The 20,922-nt window shown below is 25.8% G+C and overlaps 5 protein-coding genes across 5 annotated transcripts; 3 read left to right on the top strand and 2 right to left on the bottom strand.

Moving 5' to 3' along the window:
• Positions 1 to 49: 49 nt before the first annotated feature.
• On the bottom strand, positions 50 to 9,486 carry OCT59_006913 (uncharacterized protein; the record flags this gene model as incomplete). The annotated part of the gene is made up of 13 exons (XM_066135622.1): positions 50 to 801; positions 868 to 1,231; positions 1,311 to 1,892; positions 1,977 to 2,524; positions 2,587 to 2,950; positions 3,035 to 3,610; positions 3,689 to 4,371; positions 4,439 to 4,802; positions 4,868 to 5,341; positions 5,414 to 5,844; positions 5,930 to 8,804; positions 8,892 to 9,353; positions 9,436 to 9,486. The coding sequence occupies 13 exons, from the start codon at positions 9,484 to 9,486 to the stop codon at positions 50 to 52; spliced, it is 8,526 nt and encodes a 2,841-aa protein (XP_065998384.1).
• Positions 9,487 to 9,980: 494 nt separating this feature from the next.
• OCT59_006912 (uncharacterized protein) lies at positions 9,981 to 10,498 on the top strand (the record flags this gene model as incomplete). The annotated part of the gene is made up of 2 exons (XM_066135570.1): positions 9,981 to 10,019; positions 10,268 to 10,498. 2 exons carry the CDS (start codon positions 9,981 to 9,983, stop codon positions 10,496 to 10,498), a joined length of 270 nt encoding a protein of 89 aa, XP_065998383.1.
• Positions 10,499 to 13,764: 3,266 nt separating this feature from the next.
• On the top strand, positions 13,765 to 14,001 carry OCT59_006911 (uncharacterized protein; the record flags this gene model as incomplete). Its single annotated transcript, XM_066135494.1, has 1 exon — positions 13,765 to 14,001. The coding sequence occupies one exon, from the start codon at positions 13,765 to 13,767 to the stop codon at positions 13,999 to 14,001; it is 237 nt and encodes a 78-aa protein (XP_065998382.1).
• A 374-nt stretch (positions 14,002 to 14,375) lies between these two features.
• OCT59_006910 (uncharacterized protein) lies at positions 14,376 to 15,500 on the top strand (the record flags this gene model as incomplete). Its single annotated transcript, XM_025324551.2, has 4 exons — positions 14,376 to 14,436; positions 14,678 to 14,856; positions 14,935 to 15,268; positions 15,346 to 15,500. The coding sequence occupies 4 exons, from the start codon at positions 14,376 to 14,378 to the stop codon at positions 15,498 to 15,500; spliced, it is 729 nt and encodes a 242-aa protein (XP_025185427.2).
• A 3,417-nt stretch (positions 15,501 to 18,917) lies between these two features.
• Positions 18,918 to 20,471, bottom strand: OCT59_006909 (uncharacterized protein; the record flags this gene model as incomplete). Its single annotated transcript, XM_025331580.2, has 1 exon — positions 18,918 to 20,471. The coding sequence occupies one exon, from the start codon at positions 20,469 to 20,471 to the stop codon at positions 18,918 to 18,920; it is 1,554 nt and encodes a 517-aa protein (XP_025185428.1).
• Between the last annotated feature and the right edge of the window lie 451 nt (positions 20,472 to 20,922).

Here is a 20,922-nt window from a genome sequence, read left to right as displayed (position 1 = left end):
TTTTATAGGGAGAAGAAAATCTATCATGAACAAAAATTATAGTTATTAATTAATTTAAATTAATGTTATTATCTCTGCAAAATTTCATGGCAGGTTCATATTCATTATAAATAGCTAATTTCATATATCTAATAGCTTTCTCCTTATTTCTCTCAACACCATAGCCATTATAATATAATTTTCCAGCATTATACATTGCTACCTTATAACCATTATCAGCTGCTTCTTCGAAATATTTAAGAGCTTCTGGCAAATTCTTTTCAACACCTTTACCATTATATAAGCAGTCACCATACCTTAATTTCGCTTCAGGAAATTCATTTGCTTCATCATCAGCAACTTCTTTATATAATTCAGCAACAATTCTATCTTTGTCCTTGACTTCGATATTATCAACTAATCCTCTTGAAATGTAATAAGCTTTATAATATTTTGCTACTATTTTGTTACGAACTGTAGTATCGGCATCCGCATATGATTCAAAACACTTATATGCAGTCTTTGTGTCACCTGGTTTACCTTGCCTATCAACCATCTTATGTTGTTTTGCCGCCTCAGCAAGTGTCATGTACTTGAACAATTCATAATCGGACGAAGTTTTAATAGCATATTCATCTCGATTTATGATGCTTTCTGGATTTGGAATAGGTTCTGAACTTGAAAGTGTGATATTTTGATATTGTGAACTTTTAGGATTTGAAGAAGATTTTGAATGAGGTTTTTCATATTCCTCAAAACAACGACTAAGTACTTCAAATGTATCTGTAATTTTCGGTCTAAATTCTGGGTCATGATTAACGGCTAAAAACAGATAAATCATTAATAAAATTTAATAATGCATATATATATGCATATAATCCTTCATACCTTTATTCGCTAATTCCATGTATGATTGAGGCATTCGGCTATCTTTTGAAAAGGATTCCCGATATTTTTTGTCACGTACCAAATCAGTTATTCTTACAATATCATTATATTGTTCATAAGGAGTTCTTTCTTCTGCAATTTCCCAAAGTAAAATTCCAAAGCTATAAACTTCACATTTATGATCATATTTGAAGTTGTGAGCTCTCTCTAGTAATTCAGGGGCGCAATAACGAACTCGTTCTAAATTTTGACTTTGTTTTAATGTAGCTGCGAATAATGAACGACTAAATTTAAAATTTGCTAACTTTGCTGTTTCGTATAATGTAATTAATATATTCTCAGCTCTAATATCACGATGCACAATCTAAAAAGAAAAACAAAAAAATCAATTAAAAAAGTAAATAAATAAGTAAAGCAATAAATGAAAACTTCATAATGTTTACCTCAATAGCTCTTAAAAAATTTAATCCACGAGCAATATCACGAGACATACGTAATTTCAATCTAATATCGAATCGATCTTTATAATTTGTATAATATTCACGTAAATTACCATATTCAGCCCATTCAGATACCAAAAACCATTTATTCCCTTCACACGTAAGTCCATAAATTCTTGTAATATTTTGCCAATCATGAAGTTCTTTAAGAATTGTAACTTGATTTTGTACATTAGCTCTTTCTTCCTCAGTAACAATTTTAAAAGCGAATTCTTCGCCTTTATTTTTAATATTAACCCATTTAGTCACGCGCCCATCTTTACGTGGTTCCTTATCAGTTTTTTCGTAATCAGAGATTCTTAATTGACGTATTACGAAGATTTTATCAATCTTCGATTGAATCATTTGTTTTAATTTGTCATTAACAGTTTTATCATTATCATTTTTTGACTGTTGTTTAGTTTGTTCATCTAAAAGTTTTTCCATCGCATTATTCATCGCGTTGACTTTTACAACCATCGAGGTAAATTTGTTAGATAATCCTTTAATATCAATTCCAACTTCTTCAATATTTTTTGCCAAATACTAAATAAATATAGTAATGTATTAAAAAAGAAAAATATTTTATTAGAATTAATTTATAATATACATATATATTTTTTAACTTACATCAGATAAATCTTCTTGATCTAATTTTAATGATTTAGTTTCTTCTTCGGATCGAATTCTATTATTGACCATATCTCTGAAACTCGCTAAATCAATATTAATTATGCATATATCAAATTCTTTACATAAGTCTTTAAAAGTTTTCTCAATATTTTTTGGTTGTACGTATTTTAATTTTTTCATTTGAGAAATATCTGTAATAAATTTTTTAATTTGTGTTATAACAGTAACTAAACTTTGTAAACTTGAATAGTTTCTTCTGTTAAAAAGTTTTTGGTTATTTCTCATAACATTAAGTTCAAATGTTGCCAAATTTACTGCATAAACTCGGAGTTTTAATACATCACAAATTCGTTTATTATGCTCGGCAGCTTGGGCTATTTCAGTAATCTCATCATGGATACTTCTTATTTCATTAATTAAAGGAAGAAACTTTGAAAATGAAACAATCTCTTCTGAAACTTGGGTTTTAGATTCCTCAAAACAGTTATTGAGAACTTCAAGCATTTTTGAAATTTCTGGCCTAAGCTTTAGATCATGATCAACAGCTAAAAATGGAATGATTAATATTTTAGAATGAAAAACTGAAACATACACATATTTTACAAACCTTTAAGCGCCAAATCTATGAATGATAAAGGCATTCGGCTATCTTTTGAAAATGATTCCCGATATTTATGACTACAAACCATATCAGTAATTTTTACAATATCCTTATATTGTTCATAAGGAGTTCTTTCTTCTGCAATTTCCCAAAGTAAAATTCCAAAGCTATAAACTTCGCATTTATGATCATACTTGAAGTTGTGGGCTCTCTCTAATAATTCAGGAGCGCAATAGCGAACTCGTTCTAAATTTTGACTTTGTTTTAATGTAGCCGCGAATAATGAACGACTAAATTTAAAATTTGCTAGTTTTGCTGTTTCGTGTAATGTAATTAAAATGTTCTTGGCTCTAACATCACGATGCACAATCTAAAAAGAAAAACAAAAATAAATTAAAAAAAATTAAAAAAAGTAAAAAGTAAATAAATAAATGAAAACATTAATGATGTTTACATCAAAAGTTCTTAAAAAATTTAATCCACAAGCAATATCACGAGATATACGTAATTTCAATCTAATGTCGAATCGATCTTTATGATTTGTGTAATATTCACGTAAATTACCATATTCGGCCCACTCAGATACCAAATACCATTTATTTTTTTCACACGTAAGTCCATATATTCTTGCAAAATTTTGCCAATCATGAAGAGCTTTAAGAATTGTAACTTGATTTTGTATATTAGCTCTTTCTTTCTCAGAAGTAATTTTAAACGCAACTTCTTCACCTTCATTTTTAATATTAACCCATTTAGTCACGCGTCCATCTTTACGTGGTTTCTCATCAGTTTTTTCATAATCGGATATTCTTAATTGGCGTATTACGAAGATTTTATCAATCTTCGATTGAATCATTTCATTTGATTTGTCATTAACATTTTTATCATTATCATTTTTTGAATAGTTTTTTTCATCTAAAAGTTTTTCCATCGTATTATTCATCGCGTCGACTTTTAAAACCATCGATATAAATTCGTTAGATAATTCTTTAATATCAATTCCAATTTCTTCAATAATTTTTGCAAAATACTAAATAATATAGTAATGTATTAAAAAAGAAAAATAATTTATTAGAATTGATTTATAATATACATATATATAACTTACATTAGAAAAATCTTGATCTGATTTTAATGATTCATCGGGTCGAATTCTATTAATTCTATTATTAACCATATCTCTGAAACTCACTAAATCAATATTAATTATGCATATATCAAATTCTCTGCATAATTCTTTAAAAGTTTTCTCAATTTTTTCTGGGTGTACATATTTTAATTTTATTAAATTTTTCATTTGAGAAATATCTGTAATAAATTTTTTAATTTGCATTATAACAGAAATTAAACTTTGTAAACTTGAATAGTTTCTTCTATTATAAAATTCTTGGTTATTTCTCATAACATTAAGTTCAAATATTGCCAAATCTACTGCATAAACTCGGAGTTTTAATACATCACAAATTCGTTTATTATGCTCAGCAACTTGAGTTATTTCAATAATCTCATTAAGGATACTTCTTATTTCATTAATTAAAGGATGAAATTTTGCAAATGGAACAATCTCTTCGACAATAGTTGAGCTTGATGAGCTTGATGCTACAGTGAGATTTTGTAAATTATCATCTAAAATGGCATATTCATTTTGGAGTATATGTTTTGAAGTAGCTTCTAGGTTTTGCGGAATATCAGGTATATATGAAACCTGGGTTTTAGATTCCTCAAAACAGTTATTGAGAACTTCAAGCATTTTTGAGATTTCTGGCCTAAATTTTGGATCATGATCAACAGCTAAAAATGGAATAATAATTATTATTTTATGGTAATAAAACTAAATCATACACATATATTTACAAACCCTTAAGCGCCAAGTTTATAAATGATGAAGGCATTTGGCTATCTTTAGAAAAAGATTCTCGATATTTATAATTACAAACCATATCGGTTATTTTTACAATATCCTTATATTGTTTATAAGGAGTCCTTTCTTCTGCAATTTCCCAAAGTAAAATTCCAAAGCTATAAACTTCACATTTATGATCATATTTGAAGTTGTGAGCCCTCTTTAGTAATTCAGGGGCGCAATAACGAACTCGTTCTAAATTTTGACTTTGTTTTAGTGTGGATGCGGATAATGAACGGCTTAATTTAAAATTTGCTAGTTTTGCTGTTTCGTATAATGTAATTAATATATTCTCAGTTCTAATGTCACGATGTACAATCTAGATTTATTAAAAAAAAAATTAGAAAGTTCATCAAATTAATAGGAAAATTTTATAATAATTACCTCAACGGAACTTAAATAATTTAATCCGCGAGCGATATCAAGAGAAATACGTAATTTTAATCTAAGATTGAATCGATCTTTATAGTTTGTATAATATTCACGTAAATTCCCATATTTGGCCCATTCAGATACCAAAAACTTAATATTTCCCTCACAAGTAAGTCCATAAATTCTTATAATATTTTGCCAATCATGAAGCCCTTTAAGAATTGTGATTTGATTTTGTACTGTATTTTTTTCTTCCTCATGAATAATTTTAAAAGCGAATCCTTCACTTTTATTTTTAGCACTAACCCATTTTGTCACACGTCCGTTTTTACGTGGTTTCTCTTCAGTTTTTTCATAATCAATAATTTCTAGTTGATGTGCATAGGAATTATTATTAGTTTTTGGTATATTTAAGGAATTCTTATTTTTTAATTTCATGATAGTTTCAACTTCTGTTATATTGTCATTAGATGTATTTTCCAGATACTATTAATTATAAATAATAAATATGTTAAATATGTTTTCATATATTATTTTCAGGGATAAATTTATACTTACCTTAGTTAAATCTTCTTGATCAGCTTTTAATTGTTCGAGCTCATAAGAATTTTTAATAGTGATGGTAAAAGCTAATGAATTAATGCAATTATCAAAATCTTTACGTAAATCATCAAAAGTTTTCTCAATACTTTTTGCTTGTATATATTTTAACAAAGTTTTCATTTGAGAAATTTCTGACATAAAATTTTTAATGTGTGTTATAACATTAACTAAATTTTGTAAATAAATATAGTTATTATGATTGAAAAATCCTTGATTATTTTTTTTAATTTTAAGATTACGCACTGCCAAATCTGCAGCGTCAATTCGTTGTTTTAATATATCACAAATTCGTTTATTATGTTCAGCAGTTTGCGTTATTTCAATAATTTCATTAAACATATTACTGATTTCAGAAATTAAAGGAAAAAATTTTGAAAATGGAATAACTATTTGATGATATAGTACAAAACATAATGAAAATCTATAATTTTTTGAAACGAAGAAAAAAGCTTAATAATAAATTTCTCATACCTTTGGTACTTTCGGTTAAAATGCAACCAATTAAATTAAGAGAACATTCAACTTCCTTATTATCAATCTCCAAATTTTCATAATTTGAATATAAAACACATACGGTTATTTCAATACTTGTGAGTTGATCATAATCATCAGAAATATCTGAACTATCTAAATTTGTTTCGATTATTTGTAAATAAATGCAATCTTCTGACCAACCAGCCAATTTAATTTTAATATTTATAGGCTCATAATTTGCTGTTGAACAGTATGCATTGACGGAAATCGTACATCCTTCAGATAGTTCATAAGAAGTTTTAACTGGGTAGTAAAAATTATTGGGTTGTAATTCTACAGACTCTTTAATACAATCAACTTGAAACTCTCGATTCCTCGGGCTAAAAACTGATAATTTTGAAGGATTTCCAATAACCATCCACAAAATATAACATTCCGTAATATTAATGTTTGTATTCTTTAAAGTTTTGATCATTATAGAAAATCCATTAATGTCATATAATTCAAATGTAACCAAAAAATCCTCTGATTTTAAATTATATTTCGAAATAACTGATCCAAAAACTTCATAATCCTCATCTTCCAATGATGGTTCTATGTTTATTCGTTTATAATGTTCAGTATTGTTAATATTTAAATCTTTCAATTCATCAATACCCGTCATTATAATTTTAAGGTTACCCTTCCTATTTAAAATGACATCTATTTTCTTCTGTTGCTCTATTTCAAGAATACGGTGTAAAGAAACTATATTTTCAAACTCAATGACTTCTAGATCATCATTTGTATTTTGAATCCAATTAGATAAATTATTTTTATCAATAACGTCTCCTTTTTCGGTTAAAAGATACGAAATATTCAATTTATCTAAATGTGATTTTAAAGAATCAACTGATACCGTTCTCAAATCAATCTTGTATGGTAAGGAGTTTGGTAAAATATTCTTAAGAGATTTTCCTAAGACAACATTTAATGGAAAAAAATGCCCATATTCGTCAAATACATCTTGTAAACACATAAGTGGCTTCATACTTTCAAGTGCTTTTTCTATAGCTTGCTTGAATTCTTCTGAAGGTGAAATGTCAGATGTAATTCTATATTGCTCAAGCTTCACCAAAAAATGAACATAATCTTTATAACTTATATTTTCAGAATTAATAAGTTCTTTAATAAATGGAAAAGATTCTACATCTTTAATTGAAAAAATATTATTAGATGTTAAGAATTCTTCTACCTTTGTAGTTGGACTCATCATCTTCATATAAAACTTATTACTTGATTCTACTTTGGGGATTTTGGTAAAATTAATAGCCATTTTTTTGCTACGCATTAATTCAAATTGCTTATCAATCATTAGACCTTGGAAAAGATGACTTTCATTAATCCATCTTATTAAATTAGCGTATACTGCCCAATCTTCAAAACTTAATCTCTCTTTAAAATTGAAAACTCCAGGTTGTTTCTCATCTATTGATGATGATTTATTGGACCTCAATTCAGAAACGAGAATGAAATCATTATATGAAATAATATCAACTATATTCTTTTTATACAAATTCATCATCCAATTTGTTAATTTATCATAAGAATTTAAATTTTCTCCATCTAATGTCCTTATCCTTGGAAAAAAATCATCTGGGGTAAGTAGATTTGTAAATGGGTTTTCCTTATTATACTTAGCTAAACTATATGCCCAAGTTAAGTAAGATTTAAACAAGTCTTCTTGTGTTGAAGTGGCCAATTCAAGGTCATCGATAAATATTTTACCACCAACCAAAATTTTTCTTGCAAATAGATGTCCATACTTTATAGATAATGGAGTAACATCATATGAAGAGTTTAGAAAGGATTCTGTTAAATTAGCAGTATAAGTAATTTCAGCAACTGGAAAATTAATACATATATCTGATGGTTGTAAAGTTTTGTCATAATTAATGCTTTCATCAGAATTGAAACTCAATGAATTTATGCAAGAGTCATGATCGTTTACAGATTCGTTTACGGAAATATACACTATGGGTTGATCATCATATAAACTCATACTTAATTCGCCATCTTCAACGAATATAGCGTGTTCACTAGGTTTTATACTACATCCATCTAAGAATAATCCATGATTTAACTTAAGTTGTTGAATTATTTGTTGTTCAGATGATAAATTCTCTACTAAATGTGTTCGAATACTTTCATTTTGTTTACATTTATTTATTTGGAAATATATTTCACTATTATTATTATATTTTTCTTTATTCCATATATTTAAAGTTTTGCATAATTCTTTAACAGTTGGTCTATTTTCTGCTTTAGTATCCCAGCATTTAGTGATCAAATCTGCAAATAATTTTGGTGTATTTTCGGAAATTTTTGGTCTAAGTCCTTTGCTACATATATTAACTGTCAAAATATGATCATGAGGAATATCGTTATAAGGAAATTCTTGCGATATATATTCATTCATTAATATTCCAAATGAATATATATCAGTTGCTTTTGTATACTTATATTCACGCAAAACTTCTGGAGCTATATAAGGTGTCACACCATAAACTTCTTGTTTTTTATTATTGGTTGCTGATTGACACAATCCAAAATCGCTTATATACGGAATATTATCGAATAGTATATTGCCTGAATGAAGATCTCTGTGTATTTTTCCAGATTTGTGGATGTATAAAAGACCTCTTGAAATTTGAAATAAATGGTCAATTTTTAGAAAATAATTTATATGCTTTTCAGATTGATATATATAATCTCTTAAACTTCCATCTTTACAATATTGTAAAACCATCATATAATCTTTAGTATTCGGATCTTGTGTTATACCATAACATTGAATAATATTCTTTGTATAAATCTGAATATGAAATTTAACCTAACATAAATTTCAACAATAAATTAAATAACATCTTAGTAAATTCAATTCATAATACAATTCAAAATTAATTTTTTTTTTAATTACCTCGTTTAAAAAGTCTATATTTATATCAGAAGAATTAGCTGAACTTTTTAGTGCAACTTTTTTATTTGAATAACGCTTCCATTCTTGATATTCAATATTCCATGAAAAAATATTTCCTTCGGGCCAGTCAGCTGAATAAATTTTGCTGGAGCTTCCTTTATTAATAGGAACAATATTTTTAAAATTTTCGTAGGGTATCCATTCAAGACATTTTGTAGAATGTACGGCAGTAATTTGTGAATTCTGTATTAATTCATCGATATCTTTTTTTCCGCTGGTCCAATTTATAAAATTTTTCTCAAACCTTCTAGCGTTACAAGGTTGACACCATTCCTTTCCTGTGCCAGGTTCATTACATTCAGCACATATCCCATATACTTCTTCTCTTTTTTTTAAATCTTCCATGTAGACTGTTTTTTCATCAACATTGTCTGATTCAGTTAAAGAATTAGAAACATGTACCTTTTTTATTAAATAATAATATGTAATTAATATTAAAATTTTACATCATCTATCGTTATAAAATTAAAAAAATTACTTTTACCTGATATTCGTCATTGTATTTCCACTTTTCAGGCTTTTGAGTTAATTCCATTTTGTATTTTGTATTGAATATGAAAGACCGGCGTGGCGTTATGAGATAATCATGAGACAATCATATACGCAAGATCACGTGATATTTGCTAATATGCCGTACAGGTTCATTATTTGCTTAATAAGGATAAATGTCCGAAATATTGTCACAATTTCCTTTTTTTGAGAATGCAATATATGCACATCAAAACATTGTGTGACGAAGGAGATACGCCAACTTAGTTTTTCTTTTTTTTTGAAATTCATTGTCTTTTTAATTATCCATATTTAAATTGGTTTTCGCCCTTACATATGATGCTAAAGAGGAAATTATATTAAAAATTTCTCCATCACACAAGTCTAAAGTAGTCCTTTTAAATACTGCAAACAATTTATTAATAACTCGTCAAAAGCTCAAAGAAGATTATGATATTAACGATACGTTATTAAAATTTTTATGGAAATATTCTGAAAATGATGAAAAAATTGATGCTCTTCCTGAAATAGAACTTAAAGATGAAAGAAAAATTAAATTATGCAAAATTATTGATAAAGGTATCTTATATATGAATTCATGTGTTGATTGGAACCATTTAAATGAAAAAAATAAATTGGATTATGGCTTTTGATGAAATTAAGAAAGCAAATAAAAGAGCATTCATAATGAAAAATTGTGAATTGAAAGGATTGGTGAAGAAGGATGTGAAAAAGGGGTGTTGAATTTAAGTCAACAGAAGAGCGAATGAAGATAACAAACTTATTTTTTACCGCAAATTTTAATGTAGATAATTTTGTAAAATTAGGAATGTCAACACTCAACAGGGAGTACAGAAAATAACAAATCTAATTATGAAACTAGCAGCTCCTATCATTTTATAAAGCACGCTAAAGCTTTAGAATTTATTAAATATTTAGAACTAACTCCAGATTTTATTAAAGAAGTGGAGGGAGCTATAGTTTCTAAAGACCCCACTGAGAAATTTAAACAAATTATTGAGGAATATGGTCACTTTATTCCGACGAGAGTTATTTAGGTGGTAGAGTTCATTTTAATAAACATATAACATCAACTGGAAAATTTACAGAACATTTGAAAGAAATTGCTATAAATACAAATGCAGGAGGGGCTTTAGAAACAAGTATTTCAGGTATTACCAATTATTCAAAAGGAAGTTCAAACTATCAAAAATTTAACTGTACAAAATTGATCGGAGGAGATCAACTATTGAAAATTTCAAATATCGTTTAGAAGAATTTGGAAGGCCTAAAAAATATGAGCTAAAGAATGTTCATTTGGAGTCAAACAACCTAAAAAAACAAAAAAGAAAAAAGAAACATAAGAACGTCTGACTTAATTGGAAACAAAACCCCCCTTCATATAGTATCTGCAATCGTCCAAGTCACCAAAGGTCAGCATTCCTACAAAAAAAGAAAGAGAACTCCAGAATGTCTGACCTACATAAAAGAAAAGAATTATGAAGCGTCTGATTAAAAAGAAACCAGAACAACAAAATAAATCCAAAACTGACCTACAAAAAAAGAAGACTCTGAAGCAACAAAACTGAAACAACCTACAAAAAGAAAAGAATCTAAACCCAACTTACAAAAAAAAAAGAAACAAAAAGGAAAGACTCCCAAACTGATCTACAAAAAAGAAAAAAGAAACTGAATCTTCTCATAAAAAAAAATCGGCTGGCCTATGAAATAAAAAAAAGGGATAAATACAAATAAAAAAGAAAGGGAAATAAAGAATAAATCAAAAAAATTTTTTTTTTAAAAAAGAGGGGTAACGAAGTTGGGAACGTTAAAAAAATTTTTTTTTTTAAAGGGAGGACGTCAAAGTTAGAAAAATAAAAAATTTTTTATGAAAAAGAAATAGAAATAGAAAGAAGAAATTTTTTTTAAAAAAAAAGAAGAGTGGGAATAAAAGAATAAATCAAAAAAATTTTTTTTTTAAAGGAGTGTGACGAAAAAAAATTTTTTAAAGTGAGGTACAAAAAAAAAATTTTTTTTTAAAGGGGGGGTGACGAAGAAAGAAGATTAGAAAAAATCAAAAATAAGACAAGAGAAAAGAGGAAGATCGGAAGATCAAACTCATCAAAGTAAGGGTTTATATACTGATTATATAAAAAACAAAAAACGTATCATAACAAAACAATAAACAATCACGTGATCTCGTGTTATGATACGGGATTTTTGTAAAATTATCTTCTAAAATATTAAGTTTAAAAATTCCGTATACATTCCGTATACATTAGTTTTTTTTAAAAATGTTCAAAAATGAATTGCTTATTAAATATATGGAATTTGTATACGGAATCTATAGAAACGTACATAAAATGTATACAAAACGTATCCTTTCCGTATACATATTTCTTATAGGGTCATAAGATTACATAGAATGTTCATTCCTTGATCCATATAATAAAGTATTTTTTCAGCTATACTGTATGAACTAAGTATATAAATTTTTATACATTTTTCATTAGAAGGAGATGAAGGGCTTTTATGTGAATATATAAAATGTTTACAGTATATCAATTCTTTTTTTTTCTTTGTATTTTATGTTTCTATAGATATATTAATTTAAATGTTATTTATAAAGAGAATTCTAAATAAATTTATTTACAGCAGTTGTAATTTTAAAAAAGATTGAAGATTTGATCCAAGGTCAATTTCTTCATAATACCTTGTGAAAAAGTGTTTAACTTTTAAACATTCAGAAGATACACTAGATATATATAATAAAGCAAATACAATAAATTATATTGACAAATAAAATCAATTGTATTTTTACCTTGGCAAAAAAGTAATCTGGAAAAATATCTTTTACTATAGTTGACATACTAACGTAATATGTAATAATCAAAATTCTGATTTCACTAATTTCTTGAATAATATTAATTTGGAATATGGCACGCTCATTTCTCAAATATACATATACTTTTAGAAAGCAATATAATTGTGTATCAAGTTTACTTAGGAGAAATGATCGAAATTTTTTAAAAATTACTGCGCGCAACAATCCTGACGTGCATCAAAGTATGACAGCGCCACATCTTACTAAAAATGTACACAATCATAAATACTTGCATGATATTAATAAATGAAATGTCATTTTATATCAAAGAAATTCGTTTTTTTGTTTTAGTAAAAGAAGATTTTACAGAATATAAATGGTTTTCGTGGTTTTTTCATTTTATAAGATTTTTTATTAAATAAGACTGAATATGTTATTTAATAAACATGTTTCTCAAAAACTTGATTACATTCTTGTTCCTAATTTTTGTAAAAATTATTCATATATTTTATACTAATATAAATAAAGTACATGTTTACTTTAAAACAATATAAATTAAAACAATACAATTTTTCATTCGTATTTCTTATTCGGTATGATTTTTATGATTTTTTCCATATCTGATATTTATATTTGTAATAAATATTGTTACTTCTCTTATAATATTTCTTTTTTTGACCATTATAATTTATTACAGACATAAAGGCAAATTGGATAAATGATTTTAAGGCCAGATTAGTTACACAAGCGTAAAAATAATAGTAAATCAAAAACTAAATTTAGAAATTTTTTTTAATAAAAGAAATTTTGTAATAACTATCCTGCTTGTAATGTTTTAGTAACAGAAATATTTACAGTGCATATTGCATAAAATATTTATCGTAGCCTTCTTTTATTTTATAAATTTATTATTGAATAAACTGAATATACAATATACCATTTCAATGATTTGATATCTTGTCACTCTTTAAAAAAAAAGTATGAATCATCTGATTGTTAGCCTCCTTCGGAGGCTAAAATAATTATGTGTACCAGTTTTATGGAGGAGAACCGGTTATGTATCTTTATTCCCCTGTAAAAAATCTGATCCGTGTTTTATCTTTCCATGTTTTTTCCGTGAATGTATCATTTTAATGGAATTTATAGCCTTAAATCATGGAAATTTTCATCTCGCTAACACGGATATCCGTGAATGTATCATTTTCACGGAATTTTTACGGAAGACACGGAGAAATAATGGAAATATTCGGATAAAAATTTTTTATAGGGTTCGTAACAAATATAGAAACTTTCTATGGAAAAAAAAAATTATAATGAAATATTAAATTTAGTTATTTCAAAATAGGCGATCAAAAATTATTTCACTAGTCTCTTGATCAAAGTTCTATTATAACTTACTATTTATAATCACATAATTGTGTTACACGAGATCATAACCATAAAACGAATAATAAATCAAAATCAATAAATTTTATGGTTCTTTCTTTTTTTAAAAAAAAAATGAATAATAAAAATGATGATAGAGATACAAGTAGTAAATGGACGCAATGGATTAATGATGGCATTACCAACGAATATATTAATTATTACGATTATAATGAATTTCAAAATATAACATGTATAGGTAATGGAGGGTTTGGTGATGTTTATCGAGCAAATTGGGAAAATTCAAATACCGTTGTTGCATTAAAATCTTTGAAAAATGACGATGATTTTATGAAAAAAATTGCCCTGTAAAAAAAAAATGTCCGGAAATTGTAGCTAAAAACATCCGGAAAATGTCCGTGTGTCCGGAAAACGTCCAGAAAATTGCAATATTCCGGACACTTTCTGGACGCCGGGTCTGAACCCTCCTAGACATTTTCTGGACATTTTCCGGAAAATGGAAATTTTCCAACGTCCGGAATATTGCAATATTCCGGACATATTCCAGACAAATAAACATTTTCCGGACGTTTTCAGCTACAATTTCCGGACATACTTTTTTTATAGGGTTGTTAATGAGGTATAATATTCTTATTATTTTCTTAGTTTCCTTATCGTTTGTTAACATTATGCTATATATACAGTATATATTGTATTTATATTTACTACACATATAGATAATTTTGATGCATAAAGTTAACTTTCATGCAAATATTATTCAATTTTATGGTATTACCAGCGATACAAGTAAGTAATTTATAGAATGATTTACAACTTATTGTTAACTCCCACACAATCATGTCCATACTATACATATATAAAAAAAATATTTCTAGTGCAATATATGGTGTAATCTATGGTATTACGCCGTATATTTATTGAAGTATTATTGTATTATTTGCAGACTGGGTTAGCCAAAATAACGAATAAATAAAATTTCAAATTAATTTATAGTACATTAATATATTCATATTCATTTTCTTTTTAGATCAAGTATATCCTCCAAATTATTTATTTGTTCTTGAATATGCAGAAAATGGAACTTTGAGAAATTATTTAAAAAATAATTTTAATAAATTGGATTGGAATATCAAATTACAATTTGCAATTCAAATTGCCGATGCTGTCTCATGTATACATCGAAAAGATATTATACATCATGATTTAGTAAAGTATTTATTCTTTTAGAATTCGCAAGTAAATAATCCAAGTGTATTAATTATAATTAATTCTTTTATAAAACAGCATTCTGATAATATCTTGATTCATCAGAATAAGATCAAATTAGCAGACTTTGGTCTTTCATGTAGAGCTGGAGTATCAAATTACGTAAAGAATATTTTTGGAAAGATACCTTATGTTGATCCGCAACGTTTTAAAAATCAAACAAATAACAATGATAAGAAATCAGATGTGTACAGCGTCGGAGTACTTTTATGGGAAGTATCTTCTGGACAACAACCATTTGAATCTTATAATAGCCCTCATGACGAAACAGCGTTAACGTTGCATATTCTAGATGGAAAAAGAGAAACTCCAATTCTTGATACACCAACTGATTATATTAACATTTATACAAGTATGAATATATTTATTATTTCGCTTTTGATTATTGATACATACTTACTCTTTTATTTAATCAAAACAATTTTTCAGAATGTTGGCAAGATAATCCAAACGATAGACCAGATATGCAACAAGTATTTTCTGAACTCATTAATTTGAAAAAAAAATCTTTTTTAACCAAGGAAAATATAGATTCTAATGAAAATAACAAAGTACCCAAGGAAAATAATTTTAATAACAGTTAATTAGTATTAGTTCTATGTAAAGTGATCTTACTTTAAATATATTTAAAATATCTTTATTTTTTTAATAAAAATAAATTACAAACAACTTGGCTAAATAAAGTACAAAAGATATACAGTAAGTAATAAAAACATTTATTTCAAATATTGTGAACACATAGTATTGTATTTTTGTTACAATATTTTTATTGCACCTAAATCAAAGATTGTATTAGTAAATTTTCCAAGATACAATTCAAATACTCATTAAAATGTGCAACCAATAGCATGTTGTAAAATAAGTTTAATGCAAATGATCCTGAAGTGAAAATCTCATTCGCGCTCTATCCACTAATAAGCGATAATTTTTTTCTAAATAATTATCACTAAATTACAAGCTTAATCTGGCTCGTCGTACTGAACTGACTGTCACTCATAAATTCGATCATGAAAATTGCAAAATTAGATATAACGGTCCTCTCGAAATTAAAAAATGATATATAAGTTGATAAAGTTCAATTGAATTTGCGTATTACTGTCAAAAATGGATGATTACTTAGTCATTAAAATCAAACGGATTTTATTCTAGCATTTTAAATAACATATCGGTTGATTGGGGAAATTGGCCTTAATTGTTTCCCTAAACTATTTATATTACGTAATCTGATTCTCTAAAAAATTTCCTTTTTTATGCGTTTAAGCCCCTTTTCACTTTATAGAATCGCGTCTAACCCTCTTTTTATTATGTATATTATTATGTAAATACTATGATCCGTCAAAATATTTATTGTTTATAACAGATGGGACACTTAACCATTGCTACTTTTGGTAAAGAGATAGTTGAAAGTGAAATAAGTAATAAGTTTATAGAGTATTGTAAAATAAATGTAATAAACAGAAGTATATTTAAGTGGCGCAGTTTAATTTATTGGCTGACAATTGACATGACGGTCCCTCTTACTGATCGCAAAAATATCCCCCATAATTTTAGGGACTTCCTCTATCGGCCGATATGGATAACTTTATTTTTCTTTTTAAAGAATAAGTATTCAAGTATTCTTGGTTCTAAGAGTTTTTTTTTTGTTAAGGCAAAGATTGTATTATTTAATATGTGCGATGTACGCAAGTTACATTATAAAGTAAATAGCACGTGAGTAATGTAGCTTGGAATTTAAGTTAGTGGCGCAGTAGTTTATAATAATCATAAAACAAAAAGTTTATCATTTCTGGTAAAAAGCTTTTAAAATTTCTTTTTATGCATATTCACGGCATTTCTATAAGTTTATTTAAAAGCTGGAAGGTGATTAGTGATGTCGTTTTAACTTTACATATATACCAAATAAATAAATAATTATTATAAAAACATTTATTTGGAAAAATTGAAAAAAAAATGGTTTGCGAAGTTTTTGTGTCACAATGGCACACACATATCGGATGGGTATATTCGTTATATTTGTAATATAATATTTGTAACGAATTAAATTTTTTTTTTTTAATATTAATAAACTTTAGAAATCTCGAACATATAATATATTAAAGTTTATCAACTAATAAAATGGGTTGGCATGAAGGCAAAGTAAGTTAATTCTTTATTTAAATAATTATTAAATATTTTAGCTTGTAAATTATAAGTTTTTAATTTTTATGATATTTTTATGATAATTAATTATTACTAAATTCTCAGTGCTTATAACTATTTACGAATTTATGATATTTTATAAATTATTTTTACCTATAAACTGATAAAGTAAAATTAACATTTTATCAAATAACAAAATTTATTCTGCTTTTGTCTTTTTTTTTCACGGGACAAAATTTGTTATTGCAGTATTTCTATTGTAAATATCGATATAGGTAATTTCAAAAAGTTACGTAAGATTTGATATTTTATTAAAGAGCCAGATAGCTGGGACGTATAATTTATAGCTACCATAGGGGTTTATATTAATTTCTGGACATAACTTGACTAATCAGTATTTCGAATTGGCCTACAACTATTACAGTATAATAAAAACTTTTAAAAGTAATTTTTTTGATTAAGTTGCTTCATTACGTCAATTATATATTTATTATTCCCATAATTATAAGTAGTTTTATTACGTCACATCAATAATTTTCCATAATTATACCATTTTATTCAAATATAAAAAGATATACAGCAGTAATAAAGATATTTGTGTTTAAACCATTTCAACTTTCCACTGTAAATGAAAAAAAAATTTCTTAATATTAATTGCCGATCCGGCATTGCGTCACTAATAAAATTCTGGGATAATAGCGATAAAAAAAAAGCATTTTTTGCATCTCACGCGCGGAATAAATTTCCACCCATTTCACAAACAGGTGTTTTTTTAGCAAATATGACTGGTCATAATTATATTTCTGTTACTGGTTTCTTCAATTTTCACCCAGTTTTAATAGTAAAAAATATTTAAAAAAAGTCTATAAAAACAATTTTGAAAGCTAAAATTTATATGTTTTTAATGTAAATAATGCAATATAGTATAATAAAATTTCGAAATTTCCTATATTTTTTAAAAGGTGTAAATCTGACGCGCGTACATAGTAAACTCATTACTTTGATATATATATACAGTATATATATATAATATATATCATATGAACGTATAATTTTTTTTTGCAAATTCTTTTTTTTTTCAAGTACTTTTTCAGTATATCATGTGTCTTTTATTTATAGTTAATATATCGTCTATGAAATATCCTTTTTTGAAGTTTGTGTTCTAGCACAAAATCGGCAAATTTAACCCTGAATTTTATTAGTAAGTCAGTGTCGATTTTAGTCGGATCGGTAATAAAATGGATTTAAAGTCTTAAGAAGAAAAATAAACATATACAATAAATACTAAATACTTCAAGCATTTTTATCAATTATTTCATCATGATATCACTAATTGTAAAATGTAAAATCATGACTAAGTAAAATATATCTATTATTTCTTGAAAGAAATTGTATCTTTGCATATGAATTATTATTTTTGTTAAGCTAGAATTGAAAATGTATAAAACAGATTATACTAAACACTATTAAATGAAGAAGAATCTGGTAAAACTTATCAAAATATTAATTAGATCAGCATCAAAAAAATTTAAGAGAAATTCGATTTTTGTAATTTTAAATTTCAAATTTCTTTGAAGGAATTTCTAGAAAATTGGAGGTCATCTTGTGCTTTCTATATTATATCTAATTGTATTCATAAATGAGATGATTTATGTAAATGTAAAATAATTAAAGATTTAATAACGATTCTTATATACTTCTGGATGCAATAAACATATGAAGAATATTTATTTTAATTAAAACTTTTATAAGCATTATTACATTATATATTTGCTTTTAAACTAGTAATACATATTAGATTACTAATTTTAAAATAATATATATAATTATTATAAATCAAAACAAAAGTTATATGATCTACTTTAAATTTTTTCAAAACTTATGTCAGTCAAATTAAACTTCAGATCAATATATTCTCGAACTATAATATTATAAAACTCAAATTCCTTCACTTCATTTTCCAATGAAAACAAATCTATATTTTCAGAGATAGTATTATATTCATCAAAGACTGCATCCATAATAGCTAAATATTTGACTCTTTTCTTTTTCATAATATTTTCTTTTATACAGGATAACATATTGTCATGATCTCCACTAGTATTTTTGATTACTAACTTGTTAATAAAAGTATACTGAGAATTTTTCAAGAATATTTCAAAATCATTTGTATAAATATTAAGTTCCAAGCATAAATATTCTAATTTTAGTGGATTGGGTTCAGTAAAATAATGTATATCAATAGTAAGATAATTAAGTTTTTGTCTCATATCTTCAATTAAATCCAAAACTAAATAATTGAACTGATTTTTAAAATTATATAAATCAAGAAATTTGATATTTTTGCAATATTTTAAAATTAATTCTAATAATTGTAGATCATGATCATTATACATAAAAAAATACCAAAAATTCTCTAAATAATCACAAGATTTTTGTAATAATAATTCTAATGATTCAATTTTTATCATCTCACTTAAAAAAAAAGATTTTAGTTTAAATGGTTTAGTTGAATTAATAATTTGTTGAGTAAAATTATTTAAAGAAAAACATTTAAATATATGAACAGATTCTAAAACATTAAATTGTTCAAATACTTTATCTAAATTGATTATATCATGAAAATCGATGTGATAAAATATGATTGTATTTAAAGAATTTGAACAATTATTTGATAATAATAATGATTGATATATAGGAAAACTTATATAACTCAATACAATCCTTACAACCCTTTTAAGAATTTGATGTGAATTAGAAATCATTTCTGATATACGATTATTAATCGATTTAATTTTAATATTATCAATTGAATAATCAACCATAATATAAAGTTTAAAATTTTTAATATTATGGATAAAATTTTGATTTTGTAATATTAATTCAAGAATATCATCAAGATAGAAATCAAAAGGTAAATAATTAATAACTTCAATTTCAAAAATATGTAAATTCACTTCATTCTCAATAAACAATTTAAATAGTAACATACTAATTAATTTTTTAAATTCAAGTACTGAACCTGAATCCGAATCTAGTAAAAAATATCTTCTTCCAGGTTTTAAAGAATCAAACCACTTACTAATAGAATAAAAAATACTCCCCGTATTCAAATACTTTATAAAACTGGGATAGTTAAAAAGTGTACTCGATGGTAATAAATTATCATTAATTTTATATTCATTTAATTTTGATCTTAAATCATTATTTAAATTATTTAAGTAAAATTCAATAAAATTATAATTTTTTGTAGAAATTGAAAATGGATTTTCCCATAATAATGGAATCGCTAAACGACACCATAATCTGTTGACTAAAATACATGAATGTAATGTTGAAAAATCATTTTTAAAATATTTTATAATATCATATGTTAATTCAGGCAAATCTCCTGAAAATATTTTTGAACATGACATTTTTTTTAAGTAAGAGAAAGAGAGGTTATTTGTGTATCACAAATTCACAATATCGACTGTATTTATTTTTTTCAGGATTCCGATATTGTCGCACAATTTATGTTCAATAGCGTAACAATCAAATCCATATCCGCCGATCTGCAGAATGCATATTATATAAAAACCATCTAGCACAGTGTTTCGGCAAATGACTTGAAATGACAAATGAATTAAATGACAAGTCATTTGTCATTTGAAATTCAAATGTGAGTCATTTGAGTCAAAAGTTTTTATCGATAATCTTGTTTAACATAAAGTAAAGAAACAAAATATAAAAAAAAAATCTTGTTTTATCTATGTAACAAAAAATTTTTTCATAGTGGCAAAAGATTTTATATCACGTGATTTATAATTTTATATTTAATGAAAGAAAATTAAATAATTTACTAATTTAACTCAAATTTACTGACCA

This window comes from Rhizophagus irregularis, chromosome 15, assembly GCF_026210795.1.
Source record: "Rhizophagus irregularis chromosome 15, complete sequence".
Lineage (NCBI taxonomy): Eukaryota > Fungi > Glomeromycota > Glomeromycetes > Glomerales > Glomeraceae > Rhizophagus > Rhizophagus irregularis.
Note: the sequence above shows the minus strand (reverse complement) of the source record. Positions and strands in the feature narration are given on the sequence as shown.